At 41.4% G+C, this 19,861-nt stretch overlaps 1 protein-coding gene across 5 annotated transcripts in view; it reads right to left on the bottom strand.

The window, feature by feature from the left end:
• Window positions 1-19,861, bottom strand: part of USH2A (usherin) — a 430,807-nt gene that overhangs the window by 214,739 nt on the left and 196,207 nt on the right. For all 5 annotated transcript variants that reach the window (XM_083493951.1, XM_083493952.1, XM_083493953.1 and 2 more), the window contains 2 exons: window positions 7,862-8,021; window positions 5,596-5,767 (listed from right to left, as the gene is read on the bottom strand). In XM_083493951.1, coding sequence (XP_083350077.1) covers window positions 5,596-5,767; window positions 7,862-8,021 — 332 coding nt within the window. The remainder of the gene's footprint in view (window positions 1-5,595; window positions 5,768-7,861; window positions 8,022-19,861) is intronic.

Here is a 19,861-nt window from a genome sequence, read left to right as displayed (position 1 = left end):
AAAAAGAAAAAAGAGCAAGAGAGAAGACTGGACGGTTGTTGCATGTGTGCACACATATATGTGTGCTTGTGAATGAGGGATGGAGAGAGATTACGCAAATGAAGAGGTGATGTAAATGTGCAAGGAAGAAAGAGTGTGGGGTGACTCTAGCCCTGTCCCTTTTGACTGTAGCCCCTACTTGCCATAGGCATGTAGCCCCAAAAAGTTCTCCTCAAAGGAATGCACTCCTTGTGCTGAAAAGGTTTTTCCAGCCCTGTTCTTGGCAAATATCTAGCTACATAAATCACAAAACTAACAGTTTCATCATACCTTGCTGCTGAAACGGTGAAGCTAGATGTAAGATCAGTTGCAATCACACACCACTATTTACTCCATAGGGCAAAGCACATTTGATATTCCTATGGTATCTGCACCTATAGTCAGCCAATTCTTTCTAACTTAATTTGTTAGGTATCAGTGGGGCAAACTGGATGTAGTCCTAAAATAAGGGAAGAAAAGTAACCTGTGGACGTGTGAAAAGTGCCTCTTCCTCAGCACTGAATAGCTGCAGTCTCCTGCCTCCTCACACTCTTAGCATTAGTACACATAAGGGTCTGCTTACTAATATATATATATGTCAGGGAACTGACATCGGAGCGAGAGGTGAAGGGGAGGCTCCCAAATGATGCTGGCGAAGGACCCAGCAGCAGGGGGAGAAACAGCTCAGTAGAGGGGGAAGCCAATCAGCGCAACACCAGGGATAAAGGGGGGCAGACGGGGGAATTGGAGAGAGGGCTCCAGGACTCTTCACTGGACACCAGTGAGGAGAGCCCAGGTCCTCCACTACCCACGCCTTCCCTGCATAGAAGACTCCCGTGCAGTGAGAGGAGGAGGAGACTGGGTGTCAAACAACTTTTATGTTGGAAGAGGTTCAAGAAACGCCCACTGACGGATTCTGCCAGTGACTGAGTCAGCCATGATGAGAAGGGGCTGTGCAGTCAAAAAGGTTTAACAAGGCAAATTAATCGAGAAAGGCACCAGTTTACGCACGAGTAACTCATACCTATTACTAACTCTATATATATATATATATATGTTTTCGTAGATTTTCACGGGTACAGGAATGCAGGTTTTGGTGTCCTCGGGTGTCTTCCCGTGTAAAAGTTGGGGTGTCTAGGCGACGTTTCGACGAGGTCTCACTCGTCATCTTCAGGCTGGTGCTTTCGGCTTCTTGTTCCTGGAACAGAGCAGGATCTCAGTGTTTGAGTTCCTATAAATACTGTTGAGGGGGTGTGGTGTATAGCCTCCAACGTTCTGGGCAGAGAGGAAGTTCCCAGGTTAGTGTGCCTTTTCTTCTTTTGTTCCTTAACTACTTGAGGGATATCTTGAGTGATTTCTTGAGTGATATTCTGAGTACCACTTAGGTGGGTCATTAGGTGTGGATTAGTTGCTAAAGCTTTCGTGTCTTGACCTCTTGAGCTTGTGAAGAGTTTTTCTGAGAAGATGGCTGTACTGCACTTAGTTGTGCTCTGGCTTGGCTTCGTGTATAGGGGCGAGCTGTGGTTTTGTGCCCTGTGCCAGCCAGATCTGTGTAGGGATTGCAGGGGGGTGCAGCATCCGGAGGTGCCACTATGGTTTGGCTACTGGATGGTGTCTGTAATTTATCTGTGGAGAGGGTCTGGGTTTGGGTCTGGTGTGGTTGATTGGTGATGGCGTTCTGTGTGCCTCTGGTTCTGGTGTCGGTTTTTGTGGGGAGGGCTAATTTCCAGATGTCTGGCAGGCGGGACGTGTCGTCACGCTTGTTCATGTTGTGAGGGTGTTTCTCTATCTCGATGGCTTCCATGATTATTCTCTTGTGGTGATGTTCCATGTTAAAGAGCAATTTGGAATCTGCAAAATTAATTTCGTGTCCTGTTTCTTTCATGTGTTGGAAAAGAGAGGAAGTTTTTTCTTCTTTTTTGACGGCATTCTTGTGTTCTGCGATACGTGCATTTATTCGTCTGTTTGTTTGTCCAATGTACGTGGCTGGGCAGACTTTGCAGGGTATTTCATAGACCCCTTGGTTTTCCAACTGGATTTTATCTTTGGGGTTTCTGAGGATATTGGCTATTTTTTGGTTGGTGCAAAAGGCTGTTTTGATATTGTGTTTATGGAGGATTTTGCTAATTTTATCTGTAGTGCCCTTGATATAAGGAAGGAGGGCCATGCCATTGTTTTCTTCTGTGTCTTGGTTTTTGGGGGGTGTTTCTTTTTGGATTAGCTTCGTAACCCTGTTTTGCTGGTATCCATTGGCGATTAACACATTTGAGAGATTCTGTAACTCAGTTGTCAAGTGGTCTTTGTCAGCCAGGCGTTTGGTTCTGGAGATGAGAGTCTTGGCTACGGAGTTTATTTGTGCAGGGTGGTGGTGTGATTGTGCATGTAAGTAGCGGTTGGTGTGTGTTTTTTTCCGGTAGATAGTGTGTCCTAGGGAGCCATCAGGTTTTTTGTAGATTAGGACGTCAAGGAAGGGAAGTTGGTTGTTGGCTTCTATTTCCATAGTGAATTGTATTTTGGGGTGTAGGCTGTTGAGATGTGTGAGGAAGCTATCTAGTTTTTCTTTCCCGTGTGGCCAAATTACAAAGGTGTCGTCAACATATCTGAGCCAAAGTTTGGGTTTGTGTTCTGACTTGTCTAAAGCATTGGTTTCAAAGTGTTCCATGTACAAATTTGCGATGACCGGTGAGAGGGGTGATCCCATAGGTGCTCCTTCTATCTGTTTGTATCTTTGTCCATTGTGGATGAAGTACGTGTTGGTTAGGCAGTGGTTGGTCAGGTCCAGGATGTATTCGGGGGGATTGTATTTGTTTTGAATGGCTGTCAAGGCTTCATTAATGGGCACTTGTGTGAAGAGAGATACAACATCGAAGCTCACAAGTAGGTCATCGGGATGTAGGTTTTGTTTCTTTATTGTTTCTATGAACTGGAAGGAGTTTGTAACGTGTGAAGCGATGGATTCTGCATAGGGCTGAAGTTGCTTAGCGAGAAATTTAGCGAGATTTTGTAGAGGTGAGCCTATGGAGCTGACTATTGGTCTGAGTGGTGTTCCTTCTTTGTGTATCTTGGGGAGACCGTAGAGTTTGGGGCATCTGGATGATTTTTCTCTGGGGATGATTCTTAGCTGGATTTCTTCACTGATAGGAGAGGCTTTTATTTTTTTTTAATTTTATATATATATATATATATATATATATATAGACACAGTGGTACCTCGGGTTAAGTACTTAATTCGTTACGGAGGTCTGTTCTTAACCTGAAACTGTTCTTAACCTGAAGCACCACTTTAGCTAATGGGGCCTCCTGTTGCTGCCGCACCGCCGGAGCACGATTTCTGTTCTCATCCTGAAGCAAAGTTCTTAACCTGAAGCACTATTTCTGGGTTAGCGGAGTGTGTAACCTGAAGCCTATGTAACCTGAAGCGTATGTAACCCGAGGTACCACTGTGTGTGTGTGTGTGTGTGTGTGTGTGTGTGTGTGTGTGTATATACACACACACACACACACATACATATATAGCCAATGAGGGCAGTATGTTGTGGTGGTTACAGCACCAGCCTAGGACAAGGGAGATCTAGGTTCAAAACACCCTCAGCCTTTAAGCTCACTGAACAACCTTCATTCAGTCACTATCTCTCGGCCTAACAACCTCCCAGAATTGTTGTGAGGGAAAAATGCTAGGTCATGTACAGTATGCTGTCTCAAGCTCCTCTGACAAAGGATGGGGAATAAATAAAAATGAAGCACTGAAAATCATCTTTTTTTAAAAAACAAGTTATTCATTGTAGATTATACTTAGAAGAAGCAATCATACTGCTTTTAAAAGTCCATTTAACAGGCCGCTTAATGCTTATGGTTTGAACAACAGATGTAGCAGCATCCTTAAGTTACATTCATCCCATCCGGGTGATTTCAGCTGGACCATGTGTGATGACTGTCTTAACTGCGTACAAAACTGCAGGAAATGTACATAATACTCTATAGTTTACTATGCTGAAATACCCAAAGGACAAGCAAATGCTATCAACATGGATTCCAAGTCATCCTTAATTAGTCTGAATGTCCTTGCTTTGGTGGACTCTGAGTCAGATCCTTATAGTTACTTGAAGGTAAATTATTTTCTTCGTGGTATAATGTGGTGTAATATTTAGAGCATTCAAGAGCATGTTGAGCAAAATGAATGCATACAGAGTGTCTACACATAAATGTAAATGTATTCATAATCAAGAGCAGAATATTTTTCTATGGCATTTATCAAAGCAAATGTCCTTATATAGGTATTACTATAAAATGATGAGAGTGTTTAAAACAAATAGGGACAATCTCATGTTTATATTCAAGGTATTTTCAGTTGTACCATGGAACTTAAACTGTTCTGTAATCAAAAAAAGAAAAAACCCACACCAAAGGAAATGACTGCACAAAAGAACAGCAATGACATTTAAAAGACATTTTAAAATGCTGCCGGTTTGCAATAAACACCTTCCCCCACTTGTATTTTCTCAAACTTACTTTTGTGGGGATTTACAGAGAAATTTCACCACACCAAAAAGAAGGAAGATATGGTGGAAATTGGGGCTTGGTTAAATATGAGCATCTACAGAATTTAAGTCACACACAACACAAAATGCCTCTATGCAATAGTGATGTGTGAACTCCCGTGGCTCATACTCACTTTGTGAACACACGAACAACATATCTAGTCTTCCTGAGTGTGTGCAGAAAGATGGCAAAGGTCAATGGATTAAGCAACCCTTCCCACCAGCCTCCTTGTGTTCCTCCACCCTCTGTGGACTCCTAGGCTATCCCCTGTACCTTTCTTCTCCCAGACTTGCCAAGTTCTCCACATACATACACATCCCTCCCTCTGTTGGAGTACCTACAAGAATACTGCAACACCTGTGCCTGAGGTACAAGGAATGCTAGAAAAAAAAGTTCTCCAGAGATCTTGACTCAGGAGTCCTTGAAACTATGCTTTTCCAATGAGGACTGGACTCTTGTGTCCCGTGACACACTGGTAGAGGGAGGGAGGAGAAGTGGGAGATCTTCTTGCCACCAGTAGCAGCGTCTCATCCACGCTATGAAGTACATAGGTTTAGGAGAAGGAAATGGGATACAGAAGAGGAAAGGAGAGCTAGTTTGGTGGCAAGGTGACTGGCAGTGTGAGAACTCAATACGCGCCCAAGCCCAAATCATTAAAAAGGCCAGGGCTTGTACTGGGGAGATGCTTTTTTTGAAACAAGGAAGGAGGTTGTTGCAAACTGAATTTAATTTCCATCACTAATTTGTAGTGAACTGTGGAAGTTATTTCATTTCTGGAGCTTTGGTGGAATCTTCAAAACTATGGGGTGAGGAACTGGTTGGTTTTGCCTATCCCGTCTTTAAATACAACAGTCCCTTTCTTTGGCATTAAAGTTGTTGCAAAACTTGCTTAAAGTTATACAAAAATTAAAATTATGATTCTGACACCATTCACAATAGTCAAAAGGAAGTATAAATATAAATACACATAAAAGTTATCTATTTGACTGTCTCATTAGTGTGTGTGTGTGTGTGTGTGTGCGCGCGCGCGCAACTTACTGCAAGCTTAATGAAGTATTCAGTACCAGGGGAAAGGCGTCGGATGGTATAGTGCTGGAAAAGATCTGTAGAATTATAGGTGACATTCCAAACTGTGGAATTTTTCTCATTATTGGCAATGTACAGGATATAGCGCTGCAGGTTGCCATTTACATCCTCTGGTGCTTTCCACCTGAAAATAAAAGGAAGACATAATTGCATTCAGAAAGCAACTCACGCAACTATTGAAATACAAAGTTTAAAGGGGGGAAATCCTTATAGTAATTACTTAAAGGAGGAAAAATAATCTGGTCATCAAACAGTCTGGGGAAAATATTGAAGTAACACATGTGGCAACATGAAACATTCTTTAAAGGTAATATTTGTACTTGGAGCCCAAATGATTGTGACAATATCTTCAAGGTAAAAGCTTCATGCTGATGGTATCACAAGCATTTTTCCCCCCTGTGGCAATCTTTGCACTGAGGCTATGACCATATGTAGGATACACTGATTGCATAAAGACAAAATGGAAATTAAGTTGGCAAGTGATAATCAAAGGTTCACAGAGGCACTAAACTAATCACTTGTATGCATTTAATCATAATAAATTTAATTTTTGTCACAAACCCTATCTGTGATTGAACTCACTAGGATTCTTGCATAAACAGGGAAAAAAATTGTGTCATCTTAAAAAGGGTGGGGGGAGAGAAATTTGGCTTACCCATTCTCCATGGTACCAGGGTGAGGCAGTGTTGCTTACTGAGAGAGATCCTCATCCTGGTCACCATTTGGGGGTCATCTTGCAAACAACACCAAGAGAAGACTTTCCAGAACAGAAAGAGCAAGCCCCAGATCCAAAGAAACACCTCAGGTATTAAAAGGTGCCCCATTGCCAATGGGTTGTCAACAACAGAATGAACTATGCTAAAACTTAATCAGAACTTTAACAGATTTTAGAAAGAGAGAGAGAAAAGGAATATGCTAAGACAATGGCCACCCCTTATACATGAACTATCCAGAGTTACTAGAAGGTGGGCGACACTGGACCCACCAATTGAAAGGTTGGGGAGAGGAATTCTAGAAACATCTAGAGTCAGTAGACTGGCCTACACTATGACCATTCAGAATGAGAATCCACAAGTAAGCCCAGGTAAGATGGGGGGACTCTATTACTCAGATGTAGAACATAGGAAGCCGCCTTACTATTGTGCAAATATAACTGGTAACAGGTCTCTAACAGAGGTCTGACACATTTTTTATTTATTATGTATGCATGTTTCTCCAAATACACTCCAAGCAGCTGTTGTTGTTTAGTCGTTTAGTCGTGACCGACTCTTTGTGACCCCATGGACCAGAGCACACCAGGCACTCCTGTCTTTAAGCAGCTAAGAAATGGTAATAAAAACAGAATAAAGCAAGCCATATATAGGTGTATGTATGTATGCACGCACGCACGAATGCACACACACACACACACACACACACATTTAATAGTGACAGACACTTTTTGTCAAATTCCAGCAGTAGAAAAATAACTGAACTGAGCCAGCCAAAAAATTAACCAAAGATGTTTTATTTAAAGTTTATAGAAAAGAAGTTCACCATAAAGAGTTGCATTTTAATCTGGTATGAAATATAAGGTTTCATAAGGTTTTGATACCCCATATGTGCTCATAGCCTTTTGCTGGCTCCTTCTACCAAGACAGGCATGGGGAAACTTAAACCTACCAAGCTCCTTCAACTGGCCCTTAGTATTCCCCGGAGAATGATTGGGAGTGCTCAGTTATCACCTCCATTGCTGAGTAGCCTATGGGGAGGGTACCCCTTTCCCAAATGTCATTGCAGGGGGTTAAACCCTGGCAGCTGGATCTTTTGTAACCAGAGCCAGCAAGAATTCAATATACTTTAGCATGAAAAGGATCACTACTGGCTACACTGGCTACACTGGAACCAATGGAAGCTTCAGTGCTGGTGCTAATAGCAAGGGTTTTTGAGAGAGAGGAGGTATTTTCATTTCTTTAGTGGGGGAGGATTAAACCCATTTTCTGGTAGGGGAAAAACTAGACACATCAAAGATAACCTCACATTTAAAGTCACATTTAGTTTGAGTCAAAGTCATAGGCTCTGCTAAGACCCCAACCTGGATTTCCCCCAACTAGGCAAAGACAATCTGGGAGTCCCTTGCTGCCACATGCAAGTTGAGCGTTCCTGGAGACCAAAAGAGAAGAAGCCAAGTTTGTCCCAAACTGAAACCATGGGTGAAAGAGGAAAGTCTATACTTAACTGTGCATATATTGTTTTAGAATCCAAAACGGTCAGGACCGGTGCATCCACATGAGCTGGTGGCAGCTGGGCTGTAAACAAGGTGACCTGGGAGCTGTTTGTACAGCCAACAATTGTGCAAGCAGTGACGAGAAACTGGTGCGCTGCAAAAACTCGTAATTCTACAAAAGGAGGAAACAGGTATGGCACTTAGCTTTTTCCTTAGGATTTCATAAAGGACTGGATTCAGAAACACTGAAAAGAATTATCTACCACGTATTTTGCACTTTTAAGCAGGATGGTGGTGGTGGAGTTAGAATATTATAAACACTGTTAGCATAGTTATTGATCTCATTTTGTTCTATATATCTTCTTGCAAAACTGAGCTACTGAACGAAAGAGGAAAATGTAATATAGAAAAAAGGCATATGCATTAATCTGTTTCATACTATTTTATGTATAAAACATAATGAACACTCCCATATATACATCAGTCTTAATATGCTCAAAGGGTTGTTTTCTCTCATAAAATGTGTTAGATATTACATATAGCTATTATGATATATTTCATAATATCTAATATGTGAAATTTCCCTGAGGTCTTGAACATTGCAGCCTTCTGTAAGGCCCTGTCTACATTAGCACACACTTCCTTTCATATTTAGCTCTTCCTCTGCTAGAATTAACTATTTTTCCTGAAAACATACATTTCTTTATCTCCTAACAACCCTCTGGCTTTCTGGCTCCCTGCAATAAATTTAGAATGTGTGCAGCTCATGTAGCTTCCAATAGCTGAGTTGTAAGGTTCTATGGAAAGGGAGGGAAGAACTTTGAAATGTGAATGTAAAGTAGCTGTGTTCCAGAATCATGGTGTACCTGAGACTAATATAGACTAAAAGAAATAAGCTGGCGAAAATAGCAAGATTGTCAAGGTGGCTGGGTACCATGGTGGAAAGTCATCCCAAAAGAGGCTGAAGCAACCCAGCCAGATGGGCAGGGTATAAATAATAAAATTATTATTAAAATGGAACATATCGGTGTTAAGAAAAAATGATAGAAATTCTTAAGTCTTTAGTAAATAAAAATATTTCAAGTGGAAAAACCAAGACATAGTCTACAATGGATGCTCACCTTTTCCAGGTGGGATGTGGTTGGGGCTCCTCGCCTCCATCCTGGCAGACAGCTATTGCATGTTTGCCGTCCATTTGGGAATTCCCCTGGCTGGCACAATCTCAAAGCAGGACCTCCTGCCTGACCCCAGCTTCAAATGGGCCGATCAGAGACCCCACTGGCTGGGCAGTGCCTCACTGGTTGCCCAGGGATTAGCTGCTGCCATGTCAGCGCCAGGTTTTGTAAACTAAGAAAATCTTTAATAAAAATAAATTTTAAAAGAGAGAGAGAGCGGGCTATGCTTGCTTTCCACAGCCCTGTTGGCTGAAGAGAAAACCCTTTCACCCTTCCTCATCATTAATCATTCATTCATCAGGTCAATTTCACATTATTTTAACCATATTTAGCTTTTCAGGTTGCTGCTTTAATCTCATTTTATTCCCTAGATTGTATTCTAACAACTTGGAAGACAGTCTTATTTCTTCCGCTGCGGGAACTATTACACTGTACTTTCGCTTTTATTTCTTTCTGTCTGTTCTCTTGGAGCTGGAGAGAATGCATGCCATTATGCTTTTATCTGTACATAGTGTGTAAATAAATACAGTGGTACCTCGGGTTACATACGCTTCAGGTTACAGACGCTTCAGGTTACAGACTCCACTAACCCAGAAATAGTACCTCGGGTTAAGAACTTTGCTTCAGGATGAGAACAGAAATCGTGCGGCGGCAGCAGGAGGCCCCATTAGCTAAAGTGGTGCTTCAGGTTAAGAACAGTTTCAGGTTAAGAACGGACCTCCAGAACGAATTAAGTACTTAACCCGAAGTACCACTGTAGTAGATTAGCTCTACGATGTCTCACACTTCTTGCTGTGCTATGCCAGAGGCTTAGTGTGCATATATCATTATGATGTATGTCGCTAGAAGCGCACTGGAAGAGAAGGGAGATGCCTTTTCCAGAGCTGCGCATCCCAGAAGATACTCGAGTTCCGGGGGCTTGCAGACACCCCCAAGGGCATTTTTCCAACGGTGCTTCCTGACCTTGCTGTGGTTGCTGTATTCGAAGCCAGGAAGGAATTTCTCTGTAAACAAATTGGCTGGTCTAGAGGTTTGCCTTTCCCCAAAGCAAAACGTCACAACTTTTGGAGGTTAAGGCATTGGGTGGAAACCTAGTCTTCAAGCTTTGGGTGAAGTGGTGCACCTGATCAGAGCTGGTAACAGGAAATATGATGTGTGGTAGAATGTTCTTGGTTCTGGCACCAGTCTTCTGTCACAGTGGTTTGGAGCCTCTTCGAACCTACAACCCTTCTTAATCTGATCATGTACCATGGAATCTACCCTCTTATATCTTTTTAATCATATACAGATTTATCCCAGCCTTTCCTTTCTCTCCCTTTATTATATTTCTTCCTGCCTTTCTCAGGGAATAAATCTGCTTTCAAGCCTAGCCACAATGGATTACTCACTAAGGAAAACAATGGTTGCATGCCTCTAAACTATTGAAGTTTCTCTCATGTCTTGTGGCATGACAAGTAGCCACAAGAATGGGAGAGAGAAAAGGTGCCCACGAGAAGAGCCCAGGCTACATTTCCTACAAACAGTGAGCTACAGAAACCACCCATTTAAATCAAACCAGCATCAATTACTTGCCACATCTGATCCGATTTGTACTTCTTGTCTGATATTGACCTATTCAAGTGCTTCATAATGGATCAATTGCTGCTACAGATGCAGGTAGGAACATAAATCTAAATCCGGGGCACTCCCCTAAAACTCTAAGGTTACTGTTTGTCAAGCCCCTTCTGATTACAGCATCTTGTTTTCCATTTGCTTGATTGGGTTATTTGCATAAGAGCAAATGTAGGCAGTTGTGGGCATGAAAAACAGATCACTCTAAGATGCATTAGAAATGGATCCATGAGAATTATCCAGAGATGTGTTATGCGGAAATGCATCCCAGTATATGGAAACCTCACCAATTAACGTCAAATAAACTATAATTTACAATACAGATCACAAATTATATGCTATTTTGCAATTGATTTCATGCTTTTGTTGGAGGAATTTCATTGATCTCTATTTACAAAATGAACCAATAAGCAGGAAATGATTTTCTTTTAACTCTTCACAGAAATTGAACGGGTTTTATCACATTATTACTCACTTCCACATTAGTAAATTAAAAGTCAGCCGTTGCCCCTTTTAATTTGTAAAATGGCATATGTCTTATCCACGCTATAATGCAGAATCTCTTAATTGTTTAAAATAATGGCATGTCTCTGCCCATTATTTTAATCTTCTGAAAAGTTATGTCTTCACTTCCTACCATTTATTCTTTAACCCAGGACGGCCAGAACCTGCCAGACTACAGCTTCCAACAAGCCCAGTCAGCATGGCCAGGGGGTCAGAGATTATGGGGGCAAACAAACACATACACAAAAACACACTTTACACTAAGTCAAACCACTGCTCTATCTAGCTGAGTATTGTCTACACTGACTGACAGTGGCTATCCAGTGTTTTAGGCAGAAGTCTTCACCAGCCCTACCTGGATATGCCAGGGATTGAACCTAGTTCCTTCTGCATGCAAAACAGAAGCTCTACAGCAGGGCTATGGCCCGTCAACCATCTGTACAATAGCTGGAGAGCCACAGCTCTGCTTTAACTATTAAGCTTCAAATGTTTACCCTTACTTTAGTATGAGATGTGCCAGTTGATAGGAATGCAAAATATGGGCAGAAGTCTGTTTAAAGACTGCTGCTGTGTCAAAAGCTACTGTTAAGAACACCAGGATATAAGAGTAGCTCTGCTGAATCAAGGCAAGTGGCCCATCAAGTCCAGCATCCACAGTGGACAGCCACATGCCTGTGGGAAACCTACAAGCAGGACCTTAGCACAAGAGAACGCTCCCTTCCCTTGGCTTCCAGCAACTGATATTCAGAAGCTTACTGCTTCCAACCATGGAGGCAGTGTTATGTACTGAAGTTCTCACCCTGGGCCAGCAGGGGGATACTGTAGATAGTTTTCACTCAGGTCCACATATGCAAATAAGGGATTGAAAGTGACGTTCAGTGATTGGATAGTTACAGAAAATGGTTACTGTTGCGTTCTAGTGGAGCTCTATATAAGCAGGCTGGCGGAACCCTTCAGTTCAGTTCTGTTCTGGCCTGTGAATAAACAAGAGCTGTTTGAAGAATCGCTGTGTCATCTGATATGTTCACCCACAACTTAACACAGAGTATTGCCATTGTGGTTAGTAGTCACTGATAGCCTTATCTTCCATGAATTTGTCCAATCCAAGTAATCCAGATGGCTGGCCATCACTCTTTCTTGTGGGAGCGAATTCCAAAATTTAATTCTGCAATGTGATGAAGAAGTACTCTGGTTCCCTAAAGGCACCCCTGTAACACCTCTGTGGAGCTTCTAGAGAGAACAGGAATGCATGTGTGGCGGAGGTTTTCTCCCAGAAGCACAGAGTCGACCCCACTGGGTTCCTATCAGACAGAATGTGGGCTTCCTGATGCTGGATACATGACCAATGCCTTGGCCAAACCTACTCTTACTTATAAGCAATAAAGCTATGGCCTAATCCAGCCCAATACCAGAATCCTGTGTCCATTCTTTTGGCCCTCCCTGCACCAGTCACAAACATCATGTTCCTGTGGCAGCAAGAACAACCATAAGATTATAATATCTGAGGCCGTATTCCTATACACATTTACCTAGGAATAAACACTGCTGTACTCAATTGAGTTTTTCAGAGCAGGCATGCATACAATTGCACTATGGATCTCTTTATTATGTAGACACGTTCCTAAACTTGTACACAACCCTAACAACTCCCCTGGTAAGGGAACTGCTTTTTTCTTTTTTCACTATCCATCATGTATATGCTTTCCGAAGAATGAAGGGAGGGGTTATAACTCTGCCCAGCATGCAGAATCAAGACTATAGGTTACGAACATTTCCCTTTGGTTAATAGCACAGCTGGTGGAACACCAGTGGTGATTGGTTGTGTACAGAGTGACATCAATGTAATAGCTCCTGTCAAAAAACTGATGTGCATATGAAGTTTCAGAGACTGTTTTTATGGTGTCACTGACACCTAAACCATCGTGATATTGTGTTAAAATCTAGTGAACCTTGGAAGCTATAAATAATGCTTTCTGAGGCGTCTCTAGGAAGAGTAACAAAGGCCTCAAATGTTGTTTCCAAAAAAATTTACTTCCATATAACAAAATAAGCCACTCTAGAAGTGTGGGAACATGTTGTGTATATTTAGTGATGAGGAAAGATACTTTTTAAGGCTTTGCTTTCTTCTGCATGGCTTGAAAGAAAACTGAAACACAGTCTAAGCTTATGTATATTCAGGCTTTGATGCTAGAATTGCTAAACATTCTGCAGCAAAATTTTGGCTGACCTAAAGTTGAAAAATACATGTTAAGAATTTAATTAAAATTCAGAAACTGACCATATTTTTACAAAGATTCAAATTCCTATCATCATCCTGATGAAGCAGAGCTAACCTAAATACGGTTTATCTATGTAAATATCCATCTGCATAAGGTTCATATATTGGCCTCTACCGTTAGCCATATTTTTCAGTATTAAATCTGAATTTCCTTGCATGGCTGGTTTAAATGAGGTCATTACATCGCTATCCATGGCTTAATGAATATTTCTTTGCTTTCTCATTTCAATTAGTGAGGAGTCAAACATACTGGTCCCAATCCTGAAATGTCTTTGCTTGCATATAAACAAAGAGCAACTTCACTGAACTCAATAAGGATATGCATAATACCAAAGTCATTTCAACCTTAGTGCTTCTACTAGAAATCCTGCTTTAGAGACAACCATTTCGGACAATTATTTTACAATTCTGTTACATCAGGTTTATATCACTATAAATGGAAAACTGCTTTACTAATCGCGGCAAATCTGATTCTTACATCCTCATACAAAATACGCTTACTTGGAAGCAAAGTCTATTCATTCAGTTGATCTGACAAATAAGATCGTATGGGTCAGGCACTAACACTAAATCTGGGGTGTCTTTGAGTTTTGAGAGTGAAAGCATGGCAAAATGAGAGGTACCAGGTTTTAATCAGAATTAAGGCAGCTTTGTATGCTATGCTTTATACATCAGTAGAACTTCCATGTATAGTGGTACCTCGGGTTAAGTACTTAATTCATTCCGGAGGTCCGTACTTAACCTGAAACTGTTCTTAACCTGAAGCACCACTTTAGCTAATGGGACCTCCTGCTGCTGCTGCCACGCCGCCGGAGCACGATTTCTGTTCTCATCCTGAAGCAAAGTTCTTAACCTGAAGCACTATTTCTGGGTTAGCAGAATCTGTAACCTGAAGCGTATGTAACCCGAGGTACCACTGTAGAAAACACCTGCACATTTTACAGAGTGAAGGATGCAAACCTGAGTAAAATGTGGCAACGGTTTTTAAGATATTCTCAATAACTTTTCCAGTTCACTTCATATTATTATTTTTTTACAAGTATGTGGCGAGTTGCACATGTGTGTCCACATCACACTTGGCAGGGTGAATGCAACAATTTGTACTCCAATGTTGCTCTGTCAGTAGTTAGCTATTTAGTAAATTTATAACCCACTTTTGAAATGGGCTACTTAAAGCAGCTCACAGCATATGTAAAAATGTGTGGGTGCATTCTTATTATTCCTTCAATTTATAAATAAGTTTTGTTGTTTGTTTGTTTGTTTGTTTTAAAAAACCCTCCCACAAACACATTTAAAAGGCTGTAGAATATTAATCAGCCAAAGGCCTGGTTGAGGAGGAACGTTTTCCCCTGGCGCCTAAAGATGTATAATGAAGGCACCAGACAAAGCTCCCTGGGAAGAGCATTCCACAAATCTGGAGCCACTGCAAAAAAGGCCCGTTCTTGTGTTACCACCCTATGGACATCATGTGGAGGCACATTAAGAAGGGCCTCAGATGAGATACCAAAGGAGCAGAAATGATTATTCATGTATGCGACAACAGCAGCGCAGATACTACTGGCCCGGAGAGGGAAAGAAGATAAAGTCCTGACCAGAGACTAGATGAAGATGATAGACTACGAAAATGACCGGGAAAATCGGAAACCAGGAAGATAGAAACTTTATTAAGGAATGGAAAAAATTTACTTAAGAGAACACTTTAAACTTTGGCAGAATTTGAGTATTAAAAACTAAGGTAAAAATGGACTATTTTAAGGAAAATGGAGAAATTATATGATGCAGAAGAAAAAGTTTGATAATGGAAACCATGGAGGGGTGGAGGGAAGTCTAAGGATTCTGGGAATCCTAAATGTTGATGATTATGATTAATGTTTGAATTCAAATGTATAGAGTAAAACTGATTTTTTTAAAAAAATATGGAGGAGGAGGAGGAGGGCCTCAGATGAATAACGAAGAGTCCAGGTCAGTTTATATGGGAAGAGGCGGTCCTTGAGGTAATAAAATGGCACACTTAAAACAAAACAAAACAAAGCTGGTCCAGATGGAGTGAGAACAGACCATTGGTCTTATAATCAGCTCTCTCCTCTTTTTCCTGGAATAGTTCCTGCAGGGCAGTTGGTAGGTGCTGGGCAGGGGGGAATCCAGCTGGGACAGGAGCAGGCTGCTCTCCGAGTGCCACACCAGAGAGGAGGACTGGAAGATGGTGAGGAAAGAATGGTCCTTTTCTTATGCTGCCCACCTTCTATGGAATGTTCTCACCAGGTAGACCCACCTGGTGCCAGCTTTGTCATCGTATCAGCACCAGCCATTTTTTTGTTTTCCCGGGCAGCACCAGTGGTTGGATGTTTGTATTCGTTTTCTATTTGTGCATCTTTATTATGGTATTTTATGCTCATTGTAAATAGCTTCTTGACTTCTGTGTGGGAAACATTATGTAAATAAACCTAATCTAACAACCCAATATTGTCTTTGCCTCCCTCCCTGCAACATATGTGGAGCCCAGACTCTCCTGCTTGCAAGATTAGCTCTCATAATTCCACAGTAATAGAGACTGGCTATGGTTCTTCAGTGGAAGACATTCTGTGCATGTTCAAAGGCATTCTCATCCTAATTATTATTTTGTATGCTCCCATTTTGGCACTGAAAATAGGTTTCCAGCTAGCCTTGGCTTCCTGTGCACTACAAGCAGTAAATTAGGACTGAATGACAGAACAAAGGATGGTGAAGCTGTAATGCAATCTATCATGGTCGACTGTTGTAGAAGTAAGCAGAGGTCAGCCATAGCTGAGGATTCCATTCTAAAGCACGTTTGGGGAAATGCTCCTTTCACATTCTATTCAGCTGAACAGATTTACCTGTTCCTTGATGTGCTACAACCTTGTTCTGACAAGCAAAATCCAGTTGCATAATCCAAACCCAAACAGTTCACACATCAAACAAGAAGTGTAAAATAAGAAGTGAATAAATAATTGGCACCGAGAGAAGGCAAATGGGAGCACCAAAGTCAGAAGGACTTTTCAAGCATTCCTGCTGAACACATGCACAAAAACCCTTGATGACTTTTTCAAGTGTCCAGAATAAATTTTATTTTAACAGTAGACCTCTCCCCCCCCAAAAAAAACCCCCCACAAAATTCCCCATAACTTCTTTGTTTTATCAAATAGGTACATGGAATCTGGAGACAGAGTAGCACCTCCAAAGTGGATTAGCCCAGTCAAATTACAGAGAGTTGGTGTAGGAATTTTTGTGCTAGCCACAAGTAAAGTCTGATTTTTTGGGGGGAATAAAGAACTAGCAAAATAAAGTAATAGTAAAGACAAACACAGAAAACAGAACGCAGCTGTAAACAAAATGCAAACCTAACCTTAAAAATCAGGCCAAAAAAGGTGATGGTGGTAAAATAAGAGAATTGTGAAGCTGCCTATGTAACTTAGACTAATGACTCAGTCACACAGCTGCAAAAAAAAAAAAAAATGTTTTAAGTGCATTATACAAATGTGACTCTAGATGGCGATTGTGAGCTATGGCAAATTCAATATATTTTTCAAAACTTTTTTTTAACAAAGCATTTTTACAACCTTTCTAGTGTGTGTGCGGATTCCACCTAAGACACAGAAACTGAAGTATTTGATTTTTTAAAATATTTGAATAAAGATAGGACAGGGATTGATAGGGAAAGGATGGAAAACAAGAAAGGTATATAGATTAGAAAAGCTAGGTTGGGTACTGAAGGATAAGGCAAGTTGAACAAATGCCACCAAATTCTTTTTAATGTTCAAGGAAGTCGCCTACCTCCCACTTCCTCCTTATTACTACCTATGTTCAGGAATACAGTACTCATATATATCTCTTGTGTACAAGATACACTGGAGCTATAACTAAAAACAACTAATTTTTAGGCAGTATAGAAATAATATACAGGCAGCGACCGTTTTAGGCATGTCCAATGTGTGCGCAACCATACACGTGCACACTGGCAGAGCAAAGGGTGTGTGCGTTCCGCCCCAGGTGTCAACCCTGAGGGGGGTGACATTGCTGCCCCCTGGGACACTCGCCCCGCCCCCATGGACCAGCCCCCCGGGTGCTAGAGCAGCTAGCTCCGCCTCTGCACGTGCATTATGTCAAACCTGGAAGTGACCTGAACAGAATGGGGTCAGGCTGTTTGCAGGGTTTTTCTATGGTGTTTCAAATATATGCAATTTTACTTAAACGCGCAGTGCCTTGGAATGCAATCCCCACGTAAATTGGGAGTTGCCTGTAATACATGCAAGTCATTTCTGGACCATCATAGTACAGAGCTCTGGTTGTATCCTCAATTGGGAGGAAGTGCGAGATAAAGGATAGTCAGGAGAGAGACAATGAGCTGCGCTGAAAACAGCTACAACTTTTGATTGCTTCCATTGACTTAGTGTGAAGTAGACAGAGAGGCCAATTTGATGTGACTGCTCTAAGGGGAAACCAACGCCTACCTGCTGCATCAACCAAGGTAGAACTATGCTACAAGACAGCGTGAGCTTCTCCATGTTGCCCATAGACACAGTGCATTGCAAGCCAGTCCATATGATGTACTTGCCTGTACACACACACACAGGCTTCCGTCTGCTTAGCTCCTCCTGAAAATATCTCCCTGCTTGGTTACCAAGCCCAGTTGTGATGTTATGAACACCAAACTCTTGAACTTTATTTTTTTTAAAAAAAAAACTTATTGCTACGAGGAAAGTAAGAATCTATAACCAATGTTTGCCAATCCCAAAAGTGTGCTTAAAAAACAAACAAAAACTTTTCCAGTTCCATTAGTCAGCAACCAACCTATGTCTATGGTAAAGGAAGACAAATCCTCTTCATAAAGGGTAGATTGTTGAGGAAGGCAAAATGAACAATGGCCTTTTGCCTGGATTGGGGTTCATTTTAATAATAATAATAATAATAATAATAATAATAATAATAATAATAATAATAATTTATACCCCGCCCATCTGGCTGAGTTTCCCCAGCCACTCTGGGCAGCTCCCAATCAAGTATTAAAAACAATACAGCGTTAAATATTAAAAACGTCCCTGAACAGGGCTGCAGTTTCACAGGTGTGAACTGAACTAATCTCCAGGATAGTCCCACCCTAGCAATCCTGCCCCCATCCCAATGAGTATTGGGCTGACTAGCTAGAAATGGACTAGCTTTTTAATGGAAGAAGAGGTCAACATCAAGCCACTTATAAGCTGTCATGATCCATACATTTTTACCTGCTCCTCTTCCCCGTCCATAATGGACTCAAACGCCCCTGCCAGAAGGTAGGCAACTGCTGTTTCCCCATCCATATGCAATATTGTTCCTTACTGCGTACTATAAAAGCAAGCAGGCGGGGATTAAAACCAGAGTGGTTAAGATACATTGTGTATATTATTTCAGGATGAATACTTCTTTTCTGTTGACTTTCTCTTGCAACACCCCCTGTGCAGCCCACCTGTGAGCTGGGGAGAACAAGTTTAATTTATCATTAGCAGTTTATATGCCCTTTAATTGGAATCAATGTGCTAGCCTAGGCAAATTGTCTATGTAGACTCCCCTGAAATATCTGCATACCTTAAATGGCATGATAAGCTTGCTCAAAGGAGGCAGACAATTTACATTCTACCGGTGTGTTATAAATAAATAATAAGAACAGATTAGAATTATGCATTTACGCCTAGTAGTGAGTGTGAGATGCATAATTCACAAGTGGCGAACCCTTAAGAGACTTCTGAATTCCCCAATCTGAAGCATGCAGATCAAGGGATATTTTTCAATTCCCTCTGTTCCATGCTTCCGTTCTTTTTGCTCGCTTTCCTGGGGACCAAGCGAGGAGCTTCCTGATTACTTCTTATCAATTAAAGTGAATTGTTAGAACAGCTTCTTCTTTTTGGAAACTGGTTAAACAAATATTTTAGTGTTCTTCGCAATGGCCATATTAAGCCATCCCAGACAGTAATACAAGAAGAACTAAATTAGTAAGAAACAAACATGGCCCGTCCTAAAACATTCGAACCCTGTATCCATAGGCAGTTTATTTATTTGTATGTTTCATTTCTACCAAATTAGGGGTAGAATTTGGTAGAAATAACCAATAGTTAGGGATGATGGGAGTTGTATCCCAACACCTGTGGGACATCATATTGGAGAACCCTAATCTAAAGAGTTCAGCAAGGCAGTGTCCATGATCTTTTATCCTGCCAACAATCCACTTTGGTTAATTTTGCTTAGAGATAGTTAGTGACTGGCCCACAGTCATCCAGTGAGCTGCAGGGCTGGGAGGCAATTTGACCCTAGGTCTCCCTGGACCAAGTCCAGTGTTTGCATTCACAACAGCACACTGGCCCTCCTTGAATTTATCATACTTAGTAAGGATTTGTTCCACTCAGCCATGCAGCTCTCTATTTTACATTTCCACAAGCAATTTACCTCTGGTTG

The sequence above is a fragment of the Podarcis liolepis genome, assembly GCF_965112155.1.
Source record: "Podarcis liolepis genome assembly, chromosome: 3".
In the NCBI taxonomy this organism is placed as follows: Eukaryota; Metazoa; Chordata; class Lepidosauria; order Squamata; family Lacertidae; genus Podarcis; species Podarcis liolepis.
This window is presented reverse-complemented; position numbering and strand designations above follow the sequence as displayed.